At 41.8% G+C, this 23,220-nt stretch overlaps 4 protein-coding genes across 5 annotated transcripts; 2 read left to right on the top strand and 2 right to left on the bottom strand.

Annotated features, from left to right (window-relative positions):
* The first annotated feature begins 334 nt into the window (after positions 1-334).
* Positions 335-4,735, top strand: fgf8b (fibroblast growth factor 8b). The gene is given in 6 exon segments (XM_019889057.1): positions 335-860; positions 862-872; positions 979-1,015; positions 1,538-1,718; positions 2,916-3,022; positions 4,413-4,735. Coding segments are annotated over 6 exon segments (675 nt in total). The 5' UTR covers positions 335-812; the 3' UTR covers positions 4,704-4,735.
* A 2,923-nt stretch (positions 4,736-7,658) lies between these two features.
* Positions 7,659-11,761, bottom strand: dpcd (deleted in primary ciliary dyskinesia homolog (mouse)). The gene is made up of 6 exons (XM_019889163.1): positions 11,650-11,761; positions 10,369-10,449; positions 10,157-10,281; positions 9,906-10,039; positions 9,308-9,410; positions 7,659-8,077 (listed from the first exon to the last, which is right to left on the bottom strand). The coding sequence occupies exons 1-6, from the start codon at positions 11,711-11,713 to the stop codon at positions 7,973-7,975; spliced, it is 612 nt and encodes a 203-aa protein (XP_019744722.1). The 5' UTR covers positions 11,714-11,761; the 3' UTR covers positions 7,659-7,972.
* A 387-nt stretch (positions 11,762-12,148) lies between these two features.
* Positions 12,149-17,971, top strand: poll (polymerase (DNA directed), lambda). 2 transcript variants are annotated; one of them, XM_019889157.1, is made up of 9 exons: positions 12,149-12,352; positions 13,437-13,551; positions 13,629-13,923; positions 14,129-14,231; positions 15,122-15,457; positions 15,548-15,721; positions 16,661-16,789; positions 17,231-17,399; positions 17,477-17,971. In XM_019889157.1, the coding sequence occupies exons 2-9, from the start codon at positions 13,437-13,439 to the stop codon at positions 17,836-17,838; spliced, it is 1,683 nt and encodes a 560-aa protein (XP_019744716.1). In that variant the 5' UTR covers positions 12,149-12,352; the 3' UTR covers positions 17,839-17,971. The 2 variants fall into 2 exon arrangements, with proteins under 2 accessions (XP_019744716.1, XP_019744714.1); XM_019889155.1 differs by having other exon boundaries at positions 13,416-13,551.
* A 684-nt stretch (positions 17,972-18,655) lies between these two features.
* LOC109527314 (homeodomain-interacting protein kinase 2-like) lies at positions 18,656-22,380 on the bottom strand. The gene is made up of 2 exons (XM_019889158.1): positions 22,103-22,380; positions 18,656-20,180 (listed from the first exon to the last, which is right to left on the bottom strand). The coding sequence occupies exons 1-2, from the start codon at positions 22,149-22,151 to the stop codon at positions 18,865-18,867; spliced, it is 1,365 nt and encodes a 454-aa protein (XP_019744717.1). The 5' UTR covers positions 22,152-22,380; the 3' UTR covers positions 18,656-18,864.
* Between the last annotated feature and the right edge of the window lie 840 nt (positions 22,381-23,220).

Genomic DNA, 23,220 nt, shown 5'->3' with positions numbered 1-23,220 from the left:
CAATTGCGGTGTGATTTCTATGCGGATGAAGATACACTCCATTGTCATTGACATATACAGTACAGTATATGGTTTGTTGTGGTCTGGGAAAGCGGCACTAATGATACATGCCAGGCAGTCGCATGTGAAGCCACAAATAAACTCAATGGTTCACTTCTCACCTCACTCCTGAGGCAAATAGGTGCATGTAAAGATTTTAAACAAAGTATTCGGTTTCAAATGTTCTCCAGCTTGAAGGCCCCGCCCGCTCTCGCCGAGGATGTTGACTTTCCCGCAAGTTTAGCTATTTAAATGTTGGAGCGAGGCAGATGCTGCTGGTGGATGGGAGGGGGTACACGCGCAAGACGAGAGGGACGTTGGACTTGAATTATCCGAACAACATCCAGCATATTCAAGGAGGCACATCCCGAGAATTTGTTCAATGATGTTGTGGATTGGATTTGTGGTTATCTTTTCTGTGCGTATTTCTGGTGCGTAAAGTTCCGTGCGTAAACGTTCACGCTCGAGAACTGTCACGGCGAATTGATGAGGATTTCAATATAAATGAAGATACTTTTTGGCCAATTTTTTTAAAAACACGATTTTACTACAGATGTCCTGTGAACAGCAGCGCTCATGTCGGACTTTCATTTTGGACTTCGCATTTTCACTCATTTGAATGAAATGGAACAGGGGATCTTCACCTGCAAGGGACTGAGGGCTTTTGGATCTATTATTTCCCACCAAACACGTAGCGCTTAAAGCTGAAAGGATTCCGAAGCAGGGAGAAGTTCATTTTTGAGACCTTCCAGCAGCGAATCAGCGGAGTATTCATGAATCAATATTTGAATTACTACAAGATGAGGTTGAGAGCATCGAGGTTTAGGTTATCTGTAAGTAAAAAAAAAAAAAAAAAAATACAATTCTCACGTAAATCGTATTTAATTAAAGTTGGCCAAGCCAGCTAATTTATTTTCATTCATTTTTTTTTTCTAACAGGTTACTCCAGTTCACAGCGCTTTGCTTTTACGCACAGGTAACATATTTTCACTTCAGCAAAACATCTTGACAATAATTCAAATAGTTTGATTAACTAAGTCAAGTTAAACAGGTGGGTAGGTAACATATGTAGACACTACGTACATTGCACGTCTGCAAACGTCTGCAATTGGTTGCAATAAGAATGAAAACATTTTATTAGGAGGGTTACGGCAAATTGGCAAAAATTCAAACATCTTGAAAAGTGGCAAGATCCCACTTTGACAGGTGATTGTTAAAACATATGTGGACGGCTGTATTGAGGGCGGGGGGAGTCAAGAAGGGGGTGAAAGATCACCGCTGGTAAAGAAAAAGCACGAACGGGTGGGGGGAAATGTCATTCCCGAGGGTCCGCAAACGACTCCTTAAAAGCGCCGCAAATGGCGGTGTCAAATGAATTAATTAAATAATTGATTAAACAACAATTAAAATTAATCGCTTCAAACCATCGACACAATTGTGGCTCACCACACTTGCTGAATGTTAGGAATCAATGCGTGTGCTTACTGTTGTCCTGCAGAACACAGTGCAGTCTCCTCCTAATTTCAAGCACCATGTCACCGAGCAGAGTCGGCTGTCGGACCGGATGAGCCGCCGGTTGACTCGAACCTACCAACTGTACAGTCGGACCAGCGGGAAACACGTCCAGGTGCTATCCAACAAGAGGATCAACGCAAACGGAGACGACGGAGCGGCGCACGGTAAATGAAAACTAGCACTGAGCATCCGAAGTTGTCAACAACTTGTAACGACAGCTAAATTCATGTAATAATTGCCCGTGCACACTCGGAGAATGGAGAATTTATTCGGTATTAGGTACTTATTTATTCTATTATTAGGTACGCGTGTTTGTGTTGTTGCATTAAAAACGTCCACGATATAACCTGGGTGTGGATTTGCGACCCACGCGAGGATAAGCGGATCGGATAACGGAGGAGTGGATGGTTTCCTCGGCTACATGAAAGAGGGAAAAAAAAAGTACAGTAATGTTAAAACTGGAATGGGGAAGAACAACAACAAAAGAGTTCGACACCCCTATGCGAAGTGTACCCGTGTTTGATTATATCAGACGTTTCATAGTCTATATACTTGAAATGCTGGTCTAAAGTCTTGCGTGGCTTTTAAAAATTAATACACCAATTTAACAGAATCTCAGAAACACGGTGGTTACCATTCAACAGTGCGCAAACTGTATGAGGTGAAAAGCATTTCCATTATTCTCGGTTTTGGCTACCTCTTGAAGAACGTTCGACATAGGAGGATCGATGAGTGATTGCAACAGAAGAGGGTTAAGCGTCATTTTTTTTTTTTACAAGTAATTTCATGTGCTTGTGGACTCTTATCAAAATGAATCATTTGCAAAAGTCCTGTCCCCAAGGTTAAGTTGTCTTTCCATCACAGCCTCCATCCATCCATTGAAAGTCTCCTTTTTTGGAGGCTCATTATGGAGAAAAATTGAATTGCTTTTCTCGTGAACTCCATTTCTACAAACAAGTGAGGTCGGCAGATACATTTCCTTGTTTCATGTAGTCTTTTGGATTTCCCGACCCACAAGTCCTCACGCACACCTATAAGTGGGTGTCACTCTCATAAGTGGCCCAAATCTGCCAGCGGCGCTTTCCTTCGTCCCTCATTTGAAGTGCATCACAGCACAACATTTACTGACCCTGACATCATCCCAATAGAGGGAATGTCTGCCATCTTTGCAATCCTGGTTCATTGGACAGGGTGCTTTCAAAGATCAGTGAATGCCCTTTGATGACATTACAGACGACATGCTCCACTGTTCATTTCGAGTTCATTCAGAGAAAAGACGACGGTTCATTGGTGTCACTGTAAAATCTGAATATTAATGTTTGCACCTCATCTCATGATTTGGCTTGCGTTTGCCTGTGCAGCTAAACTTGAGGTGGAGACCGATTCTTTCGGGAGCCGAGTGCGGATCAGAGGGGTGAAGAGTGGATACTACATATGCATGAATAAACGCGGGAAGCTGATTGGAAAGGTAAGCTGCAGAGTGAGTTTTTAAATGACAAAAAAATAGTGTGGAACAAGCCACTGTGTGATTTTTTTTAAAAATGTGGCATGGTTCAGTGGCTTGAAAAAAAAAGAATGCAAACATTGGACAATTCAAGAACATCCTGTTAAATAATTTGTGTCTGACTCAGACAGCGAATGCGTTTGTTCCAATAAGGAGCAAAGTTCCTGTAAAAGCAATGTATCATTTTAAAAGAGCAGCTGTTAAAAAGTCCGTGATGAACAGCAAGCAGATTGTTGAAACTGCTGCTATCTCTGGAGACCCAATGCAATGCAGGATCTTCCCCAAGCCTGCAGTCATGCATAAAGCCGTATTTCGGCCGCACCTAAGCCCTGTTCAAAAGGAGAAACCTTTGCAGTGGCTTCAGAAATACATCAAGACTATTTTCAAACACTTTTTTTTCGCGGCTCAATGCAGTGTGACTTGGAAGAGTTAAAGATGGATGGAGTTGTGGATGATTGGTGGAGTTCCACATTGTTCCATAAAGGACGCAACATCAACAAGCATGTGATGCCGAGATGTTTCTTAATTTCAAACTAAACACATCCTACCGAGTTATCAAAAGAGACATACGTTAAAATAATTCTCATACTAGCCCAAGCTGCAAAAATACTATTGAAGATGTAGCTCCAAATTGGTATCAAGGGCAACTCTTGTTGTGGCTGGATGAGAGTTGATGGGGTCATATTGAAGACGTTGCTGTAACTTGATCTTCATGCCGCAATAGGGATTTGTTTTTGCATTAAAAACTGTGCTGCATAATCATTTGGAATGCATCACATCTACAAAAATTTTGCCCAGGACTTATTTCTTGGCAGATTTTGGCTCAATCATACGGTAAGTGAGGTACTTCTGAGAGGCAGAAGGAAAAAATGTACGTATTCCAGCCACTCCCATTGAGCTATTTGAATGACAAACTATCTGACAGAAACAGGAATTTGGACAGACTTACTCTAAATACAGCACCTTCGAGGCAACTCCATGTATCAACGTCATGTATTCACATTTCAGTCACTAGTGTGTCTCAAGTACAAAGTAATTTATATAAGCCTAATAGGGGAAAAAAGAATGACGGAAACTGCCTCAAATACACAGGAAATACATATACAGTGAGTGTCCCCCGCATATTCCGCGGCTATAAAATCAAAGTATTGCTTTGGTGCCACTTTGTGGCACCTTGGTGCCAAGGAACTAATGCCAATGTGAGTTGTGGCGCTTCATTTAGACAAAAGTAGTGCTTCGCCAGTTTTTAGAACCTCAAAGTATTTTCACCGTATGATGGAATCAATGTTTCCAATTTCTGGGTGTCAAACTACCTCCGAATCATGCATCGTCTCTCCTTTTTTTTTTTTTTCAGAAAAAGGGAAGAGGCAAAGATTGCATTTTTACCGAAATAGTTCTGGAAAATAACTACACAGCACTCCAGAACGCCAAATACGAGGGCTGGTACATGGCTTTCACACGCAAGGGTCGTCCAAGGAAGGCCTCAAAGACCAAGCAGCACCAGAGAGAGGCCCACTTCATGAAGCGGCTACCTAGGGGGCACTTGCTGAGTGAGAGAAGACCATTTGATGTTCTGCCGCTCTCTGTTCTTCCTTTAAGCAAGCGGACTAAACATTCACATCAGCAGCGCTCAGTGGGCCGCTGAGAGGCGACAATGTGGACAAACCATCACGGACAAACCACTATGGGAGGCGGTGGGGGTGTGGGGGGAGCGGGGGCAATTCACCTTTCACGGTCAAATGCCACTTTATCTCTCATTTCCTGGACTTCTGATGTCATTCTTTGCTCTGGATTTTCCGTACACATTGACTGTCAAATTTGATCATTATTTCCTATTTCGTGAGAAGATGTTGGATGCAATTTTTCTCATTAAATTCGCGGGAAATTGAATTGATAGGAAGAGGTAGCTCGGGTCGAAGTTGGGCGGGAAAGATGTTGAAAGTACAATGAAGCTAAACGAGGCAGCTAGCTCTGTTTTTACTGTTGTGGTTCAAGCATCTGAGTTTCAGTTGACTTTCTCATTTCCGCGAGGAGGTCATTTTGGAATTTTTTCAACATCTATGAATATATTTTTTACTGTAAAAATGTAAATGACATCAAATGGATATTTATTGTAGAGTGTATATTAAAACCACTAAAAAACCCACTCAAAAGTACCTTGGCTTCTCTCTCGTGAATGTTTCGCGATCGAATGAACGTTTGGCCCCGACCGCCGCTCCACTGCCCCCAACTGTTGCCCCCACCCCTCCCCTTCAAGTCAGAGACCCAGATAACTGAAGGGCAATATCTGTGACAGGCCACAGAGTTGAATGTGCTCAGCAAGTGAGACTTGGACCTGAATGGCTGGAGCTACGCATTAAAAGCGATGAGGTCAGCCCACCATTTTGGCCCAAACAAAGGTTACCACCATGTAGTTGCATTTCTCACGATCGCACACCGTAACCCTCTGATCAAATGGGCCTTTGTGAGAGCTCATATAAAAGGGCATGTTATACAATAGTGGGTTTGAATAATAACACGAGGAGGGGTCAGTTATCAAAAAGAAGCCAGTCACACAGGGAGGTGTTGGAAGGGAGGTTTGGGCGCAGGGGGAAAAAAAAAAAAAACATCAGGGCCTGTGTGGCGAAATGTGGCATGGACTGAAAGAGGGCGAATGGCTGGGAAGAGGCATTCGGGAGTGAAAGGGGGGTAGAAAAGAGAAGTCTCTTCCCAGAAGCAGCTGAGCATGACCGTCTGAGGCCAAACGACAGGGAAGGAAGAAGAACCTGAACACAAGGACCCGGCTGCATGTGCTCACAATGCATGAGCTGGATGCTCAATTTGTTCGCTGCTGTTTGGACGACTGGAATGGCCTCAGGTTTTCCAGGGAATTGACGATGGCCGTATGGCCTTGGTGTACTCTAAGAGGACATCTTCAAGACACAAACGGTATCAGATTAAATTGGCAGGTATTTCTGTGAAGCAGGAGTCAATGGGAATCACATACATTCAAAAAATGGCTTCACAACCGAGAAGCTTGGTTCTTGCTCGATGATCATTGCGCAATAAACCAGATAGATAGATAGAGAGGCCAATGGATTTAAGTGTCAGTGGAAAGAATCCTCAACTGAAATCGCGCATATTCAAATACTATTTTCCATTTGGAAGAGAGAACTCAAAGTATTGTCTGTTTTTACAATTAAACTTAAGACCTGTAACTAAAATATTTTTTTTGTCACTGTGCCTGGGTGAACTCCATGCAGTGACGATATCCAAAACGACGGCGAGTCTTGTAGCAAGTTACTCCACAAACATGGCCAAAATGTTGTGCTGAGTTGGCTTGGAACATATGGTTATTTTGATTTTTTTCCCCGAGAATCCCTCAAATGTGGATTGTTGCTTTAAAAAAATTAAATATTGTAAACAAAGGCATGTCCCTCTACATGATTATTATTTTCAGCTTGTCCCATCAGGGGTCACCGTAGCAAGTCACTCACAATATTTTTGATACACACAGGATGCCTTTTCTAACCCAAACCACACATCACTGGCCTGGTTTTGGGAACGGGGTCATGCCGGGCAATCGAAACCCGCGCTGCCTGTACAAAAGGCAGCAGCATGTAGCAAGTCCTTCCAAAGCACATCCATCCATTTTCTGATCCGCTTATCCTCACAAGGGTCGCGGGAGCGTGCTGGAGCCTATCCCAGCCGTCTTCGGGCATTTGGCGGGGTTCACCCTGAACTGGTTGCCAGCCAATCGCAGGGCACACAGAGACGAACAACCGTTCGTGCTCACAATCACACCTAGGGACAATTGAGAGTGTTCCATTAACCTGCCACGCATGTTTTTGGAATGTGGGAGGAAATCGGAGAACCCGCAGAAAACCCACGCAGGCACGGGGAGAACATGCAAACTCCACACAGGAAGGCCGGAGCCGGAATCAAACCGTGCACATCTGCACGATGAGGTTGACGCGCTAACCAGTCCACCACCGGGCCGCACAAATTGTAGAAGCAAATGTGCCGTGCAGAAAACTTGATTATGACAGTACAGTACTGTAAACGTAGGCTTTAATTTCAAAGTATTTGTGGGGATGTAATAAATTGTTACCAGTTTCTAGAAGAGGCATTGATGGATAATAATAACCAGAAGGTTGTTTGGATTAACCCTAAAAAGGCAGGTCCTTCATATTAAAGGCCATAATTTGTCACCAAATATCATCCTAATTGCTTGGGAGAACTTTACTGTCAGCAAATGTTGACAAAATATTTGTGTCATGTGGACAACAATATACCAATTTGGAACAAAGTCCTGTGTGTTGCCTTGTACTTAACCCAGAATTGTGTCAGTGATGTTGACCACAGGGCCTAGGTCTCATGAAACCTCGAGGCCGGGTAAAATGGAAACAGTTCTACATGTGCTAGCTACCTCCATCCGCAAACCTCCACTAATGGCTTTCAGGGTGGCCCACAACACGCAATGAACATGAAGGTATTCAGTTAACACAAATGGGACGTGCTCGTAACAGTGACCCTGGAACGAACAGGGATGGCTCATTGTGTGTTTTGAGTGCTTTATAGGGACATCAATGAAAGGAAGCCGGGTAGGTTATGTGACTTCCATCAAGACCACAGTGCACAGGGTTGGAGAGGGAGGCAGAAAGCATGTCACATGAAGTAACATTAAGACAGTGTTCTGATCTAAACTTTCCACAAATGTCAATGTTTATTTGTTGAGGCTTGTCAGTGGTTTGAATTTCAAAATGCTGGTGGAAATCATAAGAAAGAAAATGTTTACCAAATGAAGTATCTATGCAAATTGCATCAGGAGACTATAACCAAACATGAATTCAATACAAACTCTGATCTAAAGAAAAACAAAAAACAAACAAAAAAAAAAGACCAGTATGTGGCATTCACTCCATCCTTCAGAATTCACTGAGTTTTGCAGTCGATGTCACCTTCGCTCGTCGCCTTTAACTTCTTCAGCTCCTTCATCAGCTCCTGCTCGAGGGTTAAAATCTCTTTGGGTTTCTTGTACTGTACAAGAGTGACGACAGAGGGAAATGTCATTGTAGTCTACAAAGAGCTCCACTGATACTACCTGCATTGCTTCATTAAACAGAAGCAGTTCATTAGAACTTCAAGACATCTTCTAAAGAAGCTGTAAAGATCTGTTCTTTTGATATGAAACAACAGTATACACACAAGAGACCAATTAAAAGAAAATTGGACAAGTGGGTGGAGAAGAAAGAATAAAGATGCATTACCACAGCACTACAATTCAATTACAATTAATCAATTCCAGTCATGCGTGACAGTAGGGGTGGGAAAAGTATGGCCTGCTCCCATGTTTTTAATCCAGCCCATGTAGCAGTCCTGCAATATTTGTTGCATTCATTTTGCGCCTCCCTCCCCACTCCTAAAAAAATTGTTAATTATAAATGTTAGAAAATTAAGGACAACTTATTGGTTTTTTATTTTATTATAGAAAAGTAAATTTTATTCAGTTGAGTTAATTCAGCCGTTTTCCGCCTATGATTGACTAATTCAACGTATTGTGTATTTGGTCTCATTTGTCTCATTAATAACTCCATAACTTCTTCATTGCCAATTTAAAAGACAACTTTTACCTTTTCCATACACATTTCGATTTGTCTTGATTTCATGACATAATTGCTTGATGTGTTTATTGTAAAACATAAATAGAATAACCATGTAGAAAACTGACAATGCATATTCTGGAAATCATGCAATTTTTTTTAAATTTGTAGATTACTTGTGAACATTGACTCTAAAACAAAAGAATGATGTTGTTATATAATGAAAGTAAGTCCTTTTACACATTGTTAGCTGAAGAGCATAACTGCCTAAGTCATTATCACACAGTAGCTAAGTGGCAAGTCTGAAGGCTTTTTCGGTTCGAAACTTCAGTTCTGACTTTCTTGTATCACATTTGTACATTTTCTCAATGTTTGGGGTTATGTTTGTCAAACATGCTAACATGCAAGTACAAAGGACTAATAGTCTGGGTTTGGCTGAGGTCAGACCACGGTGTCGCCAGCTTGAACAGACTCTGCACCGGATATGCGTGATACATAAATGAAATTTGTCATGAAAAAGTTTAAGGGCAGTATGAGTCAGGTCTTAATCAGAAGCCTGTCTGGGAAAACTGTCGTCTGCCCCACAGAAAAAGATGTTTGGCAGTAATGAGACATATTAAGTAAGGGTAGGAATATGTGAACATTTATGCATGCGTATGGTACTTACACTGACTATCAAAGTGTTGTTAGCATGAGTGAAGGTTAAGGCAGAGCTGTCCAGTGGAACTTGATTGCGATCCAAATCAGGAATACCAAACTTCTTGTAATACCTGGTAATGCACAAAAGAGGACAGCTTGATGTACAGCCTCCAGACCAGTGATTCCCAACCTCGGCACATTCGTGTGCTTGTGACAGCTCATCAGGTGTGCCCTGAGAAATTATTTTTATTATTTCACTTAATTGGTCCAGAAGAGAAAAATAAATAAATAAATAAATAAATAACAAACATTGTGTCTTTGTTCAACTATCTGTGCTGGCGTCATATTGTAACAGGCAGAAGAATGAAATGCTCTTCCACTCGATGGCATAAAGTATATATTTAACCTGTGTATCCACTTTTTGTGATATTTTTGTTTGACGGTGTCTTGTCTGATTGTTTTTTAATGAAGATGTTAACACAATATTTGAAATTAGGATTAAAATGAGGCTTCGGCTCAAAAAAGGTTGTGACAACGCTGGAGAGTAATGCAGAGCGAACAGTGCCATCTATAGGAAGAATAGCGTTACAACAAGTGGTAGTGTGAGCGTGTTCAAGTATAGTTACTTTTTGTTGGACGTTTTTATGACAATACATCTTTCAGGCGCTTGTACTGAAACATGAAAGACATCTTTGGGGTGGGGAAGGTTCCGGATTCTCCACTGAAAACTGGTCTTTGTATCTTTACGCATAAACACAGGCTGTGGAAATAAAAGGGATGGCTCTTCAGAATCATCGACTGGGTGCAAACAATCCAAAATATAGAGTCCAACTGCAATGCAACATGTTGGATTCAAGACTGTAGAGAGAAAACATACATTGGAGCAGTTCTCTTTGAGCATCTCAGCATCCAAAGAGGCAACAGGACCAACAAGCGGCTCCCCAACTTCTACCTGCCATTGACCTTGCGCTCCAAGGGTGTTTTTGTGACGCCACTTCCGCACTGCAAAGCACCAAATGTTCCACAAAATGCATCATCTTATGGACAAAAATCTTGGCTGGTGGATGACTCGTGCTGTGCACTGCTTACCAACAAGTTCATCTGTCCTCAAGTCATACTCTTCTGCCATTTCTTTTCCATCTCCAAAGAGGTAGTGGATCTTCCTTTTCCCTTATGTTTTGGAATGGCAAAACATGAAAATTAGGAATCAAATGGGCATTGTCAGTTAGCGCGTCGACATCACAGTGCAGTGGTACCGTGTTCAATTCCAGCTCCGGCCTCCCTGTGTGGAGTTTACATGTTCTCCCCGGGCCTGTGAGGGTTTTCTCCGGGTACTTTGGTTTCCTCCCACATTCCAAAAACATGCATGGCAGGCTGATTAAACACTCTAAATTGTCCCTAGGTGTGAGTGTGAGCGTGGATGGTTGTTCGTCTCTGTGTGCCTTGGGATTGGCAACCGGTTCAGGGTGTCCCCCACCTGCTGCCCGAAGACGCCTGCCCTGCGACCCTTGTGAGGATAAGCGGATCCGAAAATGGATGGATGTGCATTTTCATTAGCCAACAATACATATGGCTTCTATTGACATTCTATCCTGCTTGTCCTCATCAGGTTGCAGGTGAACTGGAACCTAACCCAACAGACAATGGTCGAGAGACCACCCTTAACTGCTCCCAGGAAATCGCAGGGCACATATAAATCAACAAGCATTCCCACTCATATTTACAGCTATGGCCAAACTAGTCTTCAATGAACCAAGCATGTGCTTTATTGGAATGTGCAAGGAAGCCAGAGTACCAGATGAGAATCCACGCATCTGGGGGAATGGGAAAACATGCAAACTCCAAAAGGAAGGCGCCGAGATTCAACCCGTGAACCTCAGCACTCTGAAGCATGCGCTAATCACTACTCAATCCTCCTGATTACCGGTACATTTACCATGGCATTTAAAACTTATTGTTTATCCATTCAATCAGTCTTCTCTGTCAGTCACAAGCTTTGGCCTTTGAAACATTTTTTTAATCTTATTATATTAGTTATTATAAGGCTGTTGGTTACAAGGAATATGTTCTAAGAGTCTGGATCAACAAGAAACAGTGACAGTGGCTGTTATATTACGAGTAGGCCTACTGTTTAAAACGGCGTGTGACCATGTTGATAATGACTAAGGTGGTTCTTGTTATTTTATCGTGTTTGCTCTTTACGATCATTTGCAGACAGGGTTTGTGGGGTGAACTTTTTAGCATTCTATTCACGTCCACAAAAATAAGAATTTTGAATGGCGGGTGAAAATACAGTACTGAACGTCTGGCCATCCGTTGACAACGAAAACACACTTCTACAAAAAAACGTTGTTACAACTCTATACTCACCATCGTGAATCAAAGCAGTTTTCTTTGAGGATTTTAGGTTGTCGATCCAGCTTTGCGCAGCCATGTTTGAGTTGTGCAGACACTTCCGGAATCAAACTGTAACCACGGCAACTCACAACAAAGTAAACAAATCAAAATCATATATGCTTTTATTAAAAAACAAGTCAGATATAAACTAATTCAGAAAAATAAACGAGAACACATGAACGAATATGTTTGTTTACACAGCACTCGTGCAGATGTCATCAACTTAAAAAATCGTCAATATTAGGCCGTTCTGCATGCTTATTTTCTGACATTTGGTGATTGCATGTAAACGCAAAGCAAACGTTTTCACTGACAAAAAGACACTATGGACATTTTTAAAAACAGTTGGAACAAAATATTACAATAACGCATAACAATATTTTAAAAACAGTGCGGAGCAAATAACCCGGAAATGTTTGCTACGTAACTCACACAAACACTTGATGGCTCATGCGCGTAGTGAGATCTATACTTTTAAGTTAGAACAAAACATACAGTCTGAAGAGACACTTATGTGTCGATTATAGCGTTTGACCGAAAAAGTGTGGGGGCAAAAATGTTTCATGACACGTTTTTAAAAAAAATGCAAATCAGTGAGTTAAAAAAATGAACCGGAAGAGTTTGCTTTCAACATGGATTTTTGTGAACTAGTAGGAACGTGGCCTTCTGGAAGAGGGTAAGCGCAAAACATGGCAAATTATTTTTAAAGTGCTTAGGTAACCACGTCGTGTTTATTATACATCGGGTTGTCGAAATTACTGAATACAAGGACACATGTACTGTATCCGATTATTCCGAATACGAACCTTTTTTCGGCAATGCCAGTTCGACAGTATATGTATAGTGTCAAGATAGACGTAGGTTAAAATTAGTTTCGTTAAAACAAAGTACTGCAGACTGCTAACATAATTTCGTTCATATATGATGGATTTGAAGTATAGTGCTTAACAGAGGATTCTTCAGCACTGCGAGCATGAATATAATTATCGAGGCGACATCGAAATTGAGAAGTGTGTGACTATTAAATGTTTCTTGTTTTCTCCTTGCACAATATTAAGACATTGTGGACAACCCCCCCCCTCCATTTTTTTAACCCTTCTTAAAATAAATTTTTATTCTACGACTTTTGAGTCAGCACGAGAAGCAGCGTTGTTTTTCTATTTTATCGGAGGATTAGTGTTCAGAAAATGGATGGATGGCGGTTACTGTTTTTATGTTAATTGTTTTGACTGGCTTTGCTATTGAATAATAATTTTATATTCCCTATACAGCATTTTGTATCCAGCAATGGTAGTTTTAAAGTGCTCTATAAATCTATAAACGCTCTATAAATAGGTTGAGTTGAATAAATCGAGGAACACTTGGCTAGAATGTTTTTTTAAATCCGATTCATCACTTCATCTAAGAAATAATGGCTAGATTAATTAGGTTATTATTATAATAGTTAGTGAGCAGCTCTAAAATTTAAAAATGTGCAGCAAATCCGTGCAATCAGTTTTGGAAGTATCGGCAGTAACACCAGAAATAGGAATGACTCTGTTCAATTTTGAAATAAAATACTACTACGACTACTACTACTACTACTATATAAATAATAATAATAGTAGTAATAATAATAAAAATGTGTACCATTTTTTCTAGAATAGTTTTAATGACTTCTTTACAAAAACAACATAAATGTCCAACAAAAAAAAAACAACCTGAAAGATTTATCTATCAAAACATTTTCTAATGTACAGCTTGCCTTTTTCACCCTGAAGATGGAACCGTGTCACGGGGTTATGAAAGCCTTCCCCAAAGTTAAAAGGGCCCGAGTTTCTCAAGGAAAAGATTCTCCTCCTTTAAAGAAGACATCTGATGAATTTGATGTCACAGGTTGGTATTATTTTGTTTTGGTTCCAAGTCAGATCATGCGCCACATTTCATTTTGTCTTTTGTCTCTCTTTTTGTAGGACATACCTTTAATGGTACCTCAGTGTACATCCTGCCTGCAGGAATAGGAAATGCAAGATGTCAAATATTTCAAAGACAAATTCAACAGAACGGAGGCCAGACAGAAAGGTCGCTCTGTGCTGGTGTCACTCATGTTGTTGTTGATGACAACATGGAGTGTGACAGGGCTCTGCGTCTCATCAAGGTGGACGCAATGCCTTCCGGTGTCCATCTCGTGAAATGCAGCTGGTTAAGTTCATGTATCAGTGAGAAACAACTCTTGGATGAATCAAGCTACAGTCTTTTAACAAAGAGGTAATACCTCTCATTGCTTTGTCTGCTGTGGTTAAAACTCAGTGAATGCGGGTTTACATGCATTTACACCTCATTGCGGTCTGTATTAGACTTAGTGTAGACACTTCTGTTGTTTTAGTAGTGTTGTCATCTCTCCTTTACAGAGGAGCCCGTTTGACTTAGATATTATCTTGCTCCTGTTATTGTCAGTCTTCTCTCATCTTAGGGATTTGGAAACTCAACAAGACTTGCTGAACACCAAATCTCCAACTGAAGTGACTCCCAAGCCAGAATGTGATCAAAGCAAGCAAGGGGAGACATCAGACATGGTCAGTGGCTGTTACATTTGTAGAAAAGTCTTATGCGCAATGAGGGCTGGGCGACATGCCTGAAAAGAATTTAACAAGAGAAATAGTTCATATTGGTCTGTATCGATATATATAGATAATCTTTTTAACTATTGAAAATAAGGACTGAGAAAAAAATTACAGAGGCGAACAACCATCCACGCCCACACTCACACCTAGGGACAATTCAGAGCGTTCAATCAGCCTGCCATGCATGTTTTTGGAATGTGGGAGGAAACCGGAGTACCCGGAGAAAACCCACGCAGGCCCGGGGAGAACATGCAAACTCCACACAGAGAGGCCGGAGCTGGAATTGAACCCGGTACCTCTGCACTGTGAAGTCGACGTCCTAACTACTGGACTACCGGGCCGCCTACTATTTATTTATTTATTTTTTAGCGGACCCATTATTACCGTCGTCCATTTATGATTTACTTGCATGATTTTGACTTCAGTGGGATGTTGAGTGCCTTCCATGGCAAACACTGGTGCTAGCAGGTCAAAGACAGCGGGCTACTCATTTACTTGTACAGCACATATCCATCCCGAGGTATTTAATCGGGTTAGTATGCAAGAGTTGCACTGAGCCAACTGGTCATTTAGTTGAACAAAGTTACGCCTGTGTTTCGTTCCACATGAGTATGCTGCTGCTTCTTCGTTGGTTTGGATGCTTCTCCGTGTGTGCTGCTTACCACACAGAATATTTCATTGAAGGCGTTTTCAATTAATATCTATCACAAGTCTATCGCGATACCTAATGATGTTGAATTATCGCCCAGCCCAATGCGTAACCAAGTTCACCAATCTCCCAAGTAAATATGGTTATTGCCAGAATGGACAACTCCTTACCATAACCATGTAATCATTTTCAGATTGCATCAGACAAAAAAGAAACGCAAGGAGAAGATGAGGGAGTCAGTCAGAGTCACCTTGAAGCTCTCATCACAGGCCAGCGCCCCAAAGAAGAAGCCACTGGGCTCAACCTTGAGCCTGGTGGAGACACTGGCATTCGTCCGGTGGTCTCAGGGAAGTGGGTCTGCGCACAATCTTCTCAATCTAAAAGTGATAACTTCAACAAACACATCACCGACAAACTAGAACTACTGGCCAAGGCTTATACACACCAGGGGGACAAGTGGAGGGCATTGGGGTACTCCAAAGCTATCAATGCATTGAAGAGCTATCACAAGCCGGTTACGTCATATCAGGTAAGCTAATGTAGATGCAAGAGATACGGCATACATTCGCAAGAAGCAATGAACCCCTCAATTTTTCATTTTCTGTGTCCTCTGTTTCAGGAGGCATGCCTCATCCCGGGAATTGGCAAACGCATGGCGGACAAAATTGATGAGATCATGGAAAGTGGTCATCTGCGCAAACTGGATCACATTGGAGAGGCGGTGCCAGTATTGGAGATTTTCACCAACATTTGGGGTGCGGGAGCAAAGACAGCACAGCTTTGGTACCAACAGGTACTCTCCATCGTTCATTCTCTATATAGCTTATTATGTGCCGGCTCAAATGCGTAGCTGCCTTCTGAAGAAAACCACACGCAAATTCCACACAGAACGAAGCTAAGATTTAAGACCCAAACATCTTTGCTGTGAAGCACTGGTGCACTCGTCCGCTGTCTGCAACCATTCACGCAACATGATTATCAGAGGTGTGCAATTTACAAATTTTTACTGGTCTGGCATTCGTCAGCGACCTGGCCACCTGCCTGTTATTGTCAGTCCATCATTTTTTAAAGCTGAACAAAACTGTAATCATCAGTCGGTCAGCCCGTCATGTTATTTTGACTGCACTGTCTGTCATTGCTTCCGTCAGTAAATTTCACATGGTCAGCGAGACCGTCTATCGTCTGTCTGTCAAAGAAAAACAAAAAACAGACACGAGACAGTCAGGGCGAATTTCCGACAGTTGTCAGCAAAAAGGGCGTCCGTGTGACAGACTGAGACGTCACTCAGTAATTGACACGGTGAGTGATGATTACAATGATGCACAAAACCCATTTTCGTCAGTGCGTAGTCCATCATTTTTTTTCTCCCGTTTTCCATCATTCGTCAACCGTGAACAAAATGGGTGTCCATGAGTGACAGTCTGGGGGATCTTCCGTCAGTACTGATGGAATGCTCACCTCTGATGAATGTAAGGGAAAGTATACAAGTAAAAAGTATGGTGTAAAGATGATCCCTTTTAGACGTAGATCGAAAAGTAGGCATGACCAAATGACAAGCTCGAAATAAAAACATAGCTATTGTACCTCTTCAGCGAGGCCAGAGTTCAGACTGGGAGTTTCTGTTGTAGTAGTTTTATAATAGTAATGATTAGGCATTGCACTAGTTTTAGAATAATCAGTGTTGTCTCGGATTTTCAAGGGTTTTTTTTTTTTTTTTTTTTTAATTCATCAGGGATTCCGCACTTTGGAGGACATCCGCACAAAAGCCCATTTGAGCAGCTCTCAGAAAATAGGGCTCAAGCACTACGATGACTTCCAAGACAGAATGCCTAGGGAAGAAGCTGCAGCCATTGAGGAAGTGGTAAATACATCTTTGTTTCTCTCTGGCAACATTTAGCATTATAGGCTGCTTCCTTCAATAATTGAACCACCACGCTTCATGTCAAACATTTGGGAATTATTTTCCATTTGGTTCCATCACAATGAAGCACTGGTTGTAAAGCTTATGTTTGGCACACCCAGTTGCATTGCGTGATAGTGATTAAATAAGGACATTATCTATTTTCTGTTACTCTGAATTGGGATGCACATAGTAATTATTTTTCTTCTGTCTCACGTGTCCCCAAGGCATCAACAGCACTGTTCACCCCTCAGTATCGTCTGTTGCCCATCCTACAGTTCGTAGACTGCTAGCCAACACATAGATGGGCAAAAAAATAAATACAAAGCTCGATGGACCGGTGGTTGGGGATCACTGTTATTGATGACAAACAGTATTTATTTTATTTCTGACTTTGTGCAGGTGACGCATGCTGCCAAAGCAATAGATTCTGGCCTGGTGGCAATGGCATGTGGCTCGTATCGCAGGGGAAAGAGTACATGTGGAGATGTTGATGTGCTTATTTCACATCCTGACGGAAAATCCCACAAAGGTGTATTCAGCAAAGTGCTCCAGAGCCTCCATGACACTGGTAAGCTCTGCAAGAATGATTGAGTGGACAGTCTTGTCATCTGTACTCAAAGTCGTATTTTTATGTTATTTCCTCAGGCTTTTTGACAGATGATCTTGTGAGTCACGAGGACAATGGAGAGCAGAAGAAATACATGGGCGTATGCCGCCTGCCAGGAGCAGACCGCCGCCATCGCAGGCTGGATGTCATTGTGGTGCCTTACAATGAGTTTGCCTGTGCGCTGATGTACTTCACCGGCTCGGCACACTTCAACCGCTCCATGCGGGCTCTAGCAAAGACAAAGAACATGAGCTTGTCAGAGCATTCGCTTAATCAAAGTGTGGTGCGTCAAGGTAGTGCCAAGGTGTATGCTGGCACTCCCCTACCTACACCTACTGAGAGCGACGTTTTTAAACTTTTGGGTATACCATACAGAGAGCCTTGTGAAAGGGACTGGTGACAGTTTGCAATCGCCATGCTTTGTTCTATTAGAATTTAGTCATCCATCCATTCATTTTCCGATCCGCTTTATCTTCACAATGGTGCTGGAGCCTATCCCAGCCGTCTTCGGGCAGTACCTGGGGGACACCCTGAACCGGTTGTCAGCCAATCGCAGGGCACACATAGACGAACAACTATCCGCACTCACACTTACACCTAGGGACAATTTAGAGTGTTCAATCAGCCTGCCATGCTTGTTTTTGGAATGTAGGAGGAAACCGGAGTACCCGGAAAAAAACCCACGCATGCACGGGGAGAACATGCAAACTACACACAAGGAAGGCCGGAGCTGGAATCGAACTCTGCACCTCTGCACAGTGAGGCCGACGCGCTAACCTGTTGACCACTGGGCACTTTACATACAATTTAGGACAGGTTAAACCTATTTACACCTCACTACCTTGAATGTTGATTTTATTCGACAGTTCAAAGGGAGCACCACCTTTGAAACATTTGTTGAACTACATGCACGATACAAAAATGCACAAATGTTAAATACGAGATTCACAAGCTCAATATTTAACTTAATGAACATGCTAATAAAATTTTGCTTTTATACACACACTATTTCCGTGAGATAATACAATGAAATATCGAGCGTTTTGCTGCCACTTAAAATGAAACAACTAATCATGAAAGCTGTCACTAATAAAATGTATTCAACAATGAGGGAAATGTTTTCAACTTGCTGTACATGCGATAGAAAATTGATAAACGAGGTGCTTGAACGTCACACCTGCATGAATCCCTACAGACTATCAACTTTTCACTCAGGAAACTAAAGGTCTGTTTCATCTCGTGATTGAAACATTAAATGTGTGCATGCATGCATGTGTGTCTGGTTGAATAAAGGTGGATGACTTGCAGGCCATTGTATTTTTATTTATGTTTTACGTAACGTCCCAACTTCATTGGAATTGGGGTTTGTAAATTGTTATGGGACTTACCAAATGTCGATATACATTAAAATATAAAAGAAAAATAGCTAAGAAGCATTTACAGTACTGTCATCCGCTGAGGGGCTAAAACAAGAAAATAATGGGGTAATTCGGCCACACAGTCTGTAAATTCTCTTAAAAATTGTGCTACGGAAATCCAGGGAAGTAGGTTGAGCTGTTTCAATGAGTTTGTCCATATCAGAACACTGGTTTTCTGGATCTTTGTCTTTGCAGTCGTCCTCTTGCACGTTTTTCATCATGCTGCAAGCAGTGCTCATGTAATCACTGCACTGATGGTCAGGGTCTTTGCTCAAGTGAGCCATTGTAATGAATGGCTGCAGCAAAGCCTGATGGGGCGAGATCCTCTGGTCCCCGTCAAGGTGTAGCATCCATTTCAGAAGCTCCACAAATGCTCTGCGGTCCTCCAGCTCCCCAACCTCACCCCGTACAGGATAAAAGGTCATAAGGGCGTCCAGAGAGCTGGGTGGTTCAATGAAGCCGCTCCACTCGAGAGGTGTAGTATGGTTGACTGCTTCATACTCCTCTGGTGTCCTCAGTCTGTAGTGTAGACCTTCACTGGCTTCCTCCTTAGTGAAGAAGCGTTTGGTATATTTCCCGGCACATAGCATGTGGTCCTGTGGCTGACCCAGAACATCCACCATACACTTCATCATCTGGTATTCGCAGTCAACAGGGAAGAGGTTGTCAGCAATGTAAAGGAATACCAGAACGCAACCGACACTCCAAACATCTATAGCCTCAGTGAAGGGAAGGCCAAGGGCAGCTTCTGGAGCTCGGTAACCTTTAGGCTGTATCTTCATCCCGGGATGAACGCTGGAGACTACCTGAGCTAAACCAAAGTCTATTAACTTTACCCTGAGGGGACAGTCCTGCTTGTTGACACACATGATGTTGTCTGGTTTGATATCTGTGTGTAAGATGCCAAGGCGCTTTAGAGCATCCAAGGCCACCAGCAACTGTTTGGCAACTGAGCGGATTTCACTCAGAGACATCGGCTCCCAATTTCGTCCTATGAGCAAGTCGAACAGATGACAGTCGAGCATCTCAAAAACCAGACAGGTATGACCCATATATTCAAACCTTTCAAAGAATTTAATGATATTGGCATGGTCTGGGTTCAAGTCACTGACCATCTTGAGCATGGCCAGCTCCTTCTCAGTATCCCTGATAAAAAAAGCATCCTTCTTAATGATCTTTACTGCCACTGTGTCCATGGTGGACTTTTTTAGGCACTTGGCCACCTTTCCAAAGCGACCTTCGCCCACAAACTCCAGGATGGTGTACGGTGAGGAGCCACTGTTTAATATCTGGCCTGTCAGGACATTACATGTTATCAGCAGCACTGAGGAGAGAGACATGCAAAGAATACAGGGTCATATTACTGTCCAGAATAAAATGTTAAAAAAAAAAATTTATATATATATATATAAAAACATACATTTAAATGTTTCAAGATATCACTAGTATTTATTATTCAAGAATGTTGAAAGATAATGCATTTAGTTATTGATTTAGATTTCACTCAAACCTTTTTAGACTCACCACGGAAAACACCAAACTGAGATTTAAACTTATTTTTATTTTGTTCATTTCCTTTGTTAAGGTTTAATTAATTTGTTCAACATATTGAGTTGGTTTTTTTTTCCCCATAAGACATAAACACAAAGTGAATTGAACTCATCTCTTCATTCCATCAAAGAAATGGAAGGAAGGGGGGTGGGAGTGGGGGTTCCAATTGTGCAGTGATGTGGACCAGCGTGTGACCAACTTGGTCACACGCTGGTCCAGGAAAAAAAATGCCACAATAACATCTGATGTCCAGATCTCTTACTTAGATGTTACATAATCACAATACAAGATCAGAACATACAGTGTGAACTTGAAATCAAAACATAGGCCCCAATGTATCACCCGGGCTGTACGAACACACAGTACATGAATGCATAACATCAACTGTATGCACAAAATACAATGTAATCGCTTCCAGGTTCTCTCTCTTCTTACAGTACGCACCATATGGTCTATACGCAACCTATATTCACTTTCAACAAAACATGCACTTTCTCCTTGCCCATTTTTGACAGATGTGAACAGAGCCACCAAAGATGACAATAGCCAGTGTTAAGGCTTAAATTATATTTACATTTAGCATATCAGATTTGTACAAATAAATAATATACATTAACATTTTCCCACTGACACCAGCCAAAAATGTTTAGTTAGTTAGTGAGTTAGTTTGTTTGTTTTTAGCAATTTCATTTTCAAACACTCATATCATTAACACGTTGTCTTGCATACACAGGAAATCAATGACTAGGTTTTCCGGCTTTGAATTTATATTATGACATATATTTCATATTATGTTATATTCATTGAATTTATCCATCTTGAGCCTATAATGACTAAAGGTTCAAGAACTGAGTCAGATTTTTTTTTTCTGAAATAATGTACTTTTTGGTTTTGCTGGAAAACCTCAAATGTGTATTAGATTCATATTTTTATATTAAGGGCTCGATTTCACAGACATAAATGTCACTTTATGAGAAGGAAGCCATGCATTCACAAACTAGTACAGGCATTACAAATGTTTTCGATCAGACAGACATTCTGTGAAGCAAACAGCATTTAAAACTGTACAGTGCCTGCTTGTACTGAATCCAATGGTTTTGTGTAAATATACATTTAATGTATATAATTTTAATGTAAATCCCCCGAGCATTCGTGAACTTCAACCTGTTTTGTATTTTTGAAGCATATAAAAACAAATGTACATATACAAAGAGATCTGTCATATTGAGTCACAGCATAAAAGCAACATCTTATTGGGCCAACTGGATTTTTTTTTTTGCTAGAATAAAATCGTCGGTATTATTCGCCTTACGCAAACGGCGATTAAAAGACAACGTCAAGGTTGACATTTGTGTTTAATTTGTTCGTAACCACCACAATACGCATGCGCACTTTATTCGGGAGTCAGTAGCTCAGTCGAATATAAATCGCTCCATTTAATGACTATGTTTGTTTTACTTATTATGCCCATTCGTTAATTTAATATGGGAAAACCTGACTGAAGACAGATTCATCTGCGAGGCAACGCCACAACAAACCTATCAAAGCGTCAAATCTTCGGCATGCAACATTACAAGAAGCTGCAGCACATACGATGAAGGTACAGTACAGTATTGGTTAAACACTAGTCCAGTATATGAGTGTATCAAGTGTGTTGTTCACACAAACTTTGACCATATTTGAACTAACTCTTACCTGAATCATGTGATGTATCTGAAGTTAGAGAGTTTATGCACGATGACATTTTTTAAATGAGATGGTAAGAAAAACGGCATATTAGAAATTTCAAGTTTGGCAACTGGCTTTCGGCGACATGATGTCCGGGGATTTTTTTCACTACTATATGATCCGCCTCGGAGATCTGAGATTGGGAGTTTTCATGTTGGTTTTTTTGTCAATCTGTGTCCTGCGATTGACTAGCTGGACAATAGTCCTAGGTTTACACCGCCTCCCGCCCAAAGTCAGCTGTCATCAGATGAGGATGAGCGGTAACGAAAATGGATGGTGGAACTCGTTCTGCTCTCTCCGGGGCGGTTACTGTTTTGATTGTTCACCAATTTCGACAACTGAGAGTCTATATGACGTAACGGCAGGGGCGGGGCTGAGTTGAGGCTGGGTTATGTGTCCCAGGAACACCCTGGATAGCGCTTGACCACGCTCAACCTTATAGCTCGGAAAATACGGTTCTGTAACATGATGTCATTGGCCACCGGACGGCGTCGACCCTGAGGCAGATGATTTGCATTTAATCGCGAGCAGCCAATCAAAATGACGACTACCTACACACTGCAGATGATGGCAAAACATTCATTAAAATCTAATTTAAAACACACAATGCAACACGGAATAACGCTGCCCGCGAGAGAGAGAAAGAGAGGAAAGAGAGACAGCGAAAGACAGACAGAGACAGAGTAAGTGTATGTGTGTGTGTGTGTGTGTGTGTGTGTGTGTGTGTGTTTGTGTGTGTATGTGCGTGCGTGTGTGTGTGTGTGTGTATGTGTGTGTGTGTGTGTGTGTGTGTCTGTAGCCCTAACTTATTACCAGAATTGCATTCATGCTGTGATTGCCCAGTCAGCAAAGGCATCTGGCCCGGATTCGGCATGAAGCCGGCACAGCTGGCCTTGTGTCGGCAATGGCATAACGCATGTGGGCCGAACACGGCCCAGGCGTGGCAAAGGAGGCACTGGCTTGACTCTGGCAAACCAGATGAGGGCCAGTTGTGGCGTGAAGTATTTGGGCCAGAAATCAATTTCCAACTCCGGCCCGAATATGGCCAGCCAGAATTGAGCCACTCCTAAATACACTTTCCGATT

Source organism: Hippocampus comes, unplaced genomic scaffold (assembly GCF_001891065.2).
Source record: "Hippocampus comes isolate QL1 unplaced genomic scaffold, H_comes_QL1_v1.1 scaffold86, whole genome shotgun sequence".
NCBI lineage: Eukaryota > Metazoa > Chordata > Actinopteri > Syngnathiformes > Syngnathidae > Hippocampus > Hippocampus comes.
The sequence above is the reverse complement of the archived record's forward strand: the minus strand, read 5'-3'. Positions and strand labels throughout refer to the sequence as shown.

Coding starts and splice junctions, on each gene's coding strand:
- poll (XM_019889157.1), top strand. CDS start 13,437: ATGGAACCGTGTCACGGGGTTATGAAAGCCTTCCCCAAAGTTAAAAGG. Junction 13,924..14,128: donor TACAGTCTTTTAACAAAGAG/GTAATACCTCTC, acceptor CTCTCATCTTAG/GGATTTGGAAACTCAACAAG. Junction 16,790..17,230: donor CTGCAGCCATTGAGGAAGTG/GTAAATACATCT, acceptor GACTTTGTGCAG/GTGACGCATGCTGCCAAAGC.
- dpcd (XM_019889163.1), bottom strand. CDS start 11,713: ATGGCTGCGCAAAGCTGGATCGACAACCTAAAATCCTCAAAGAAAACT. Junction 10,450..11,649: donor AACTGCTTTGATTCACGATG/GTGAGTATAGAG, acceptor CCAAAACATAAG/GGAAAAGGAAGATCCACTAC. Junction 10,282..10,368: donor GAGGACAGATGAACTTGTTG/GTAAGCAGTGCA, acceptor GGTGCTTTGCAG/TGCGGAAGTGGCGTCACAAA.
- LOC109527314 (XM_019889158.1), bottom strand. CDS start 22,151: ATGTCATCGTGCATAAACTCTCTAACTTCAGATACATCACATGATTCA. Junction 20,181..22,102: donor AGATACATCACATGATTCAG/GTAAGAGTTAGT, acceptor CTCTCTCCTCAG/TGCTGCTGATAACATGTAAT.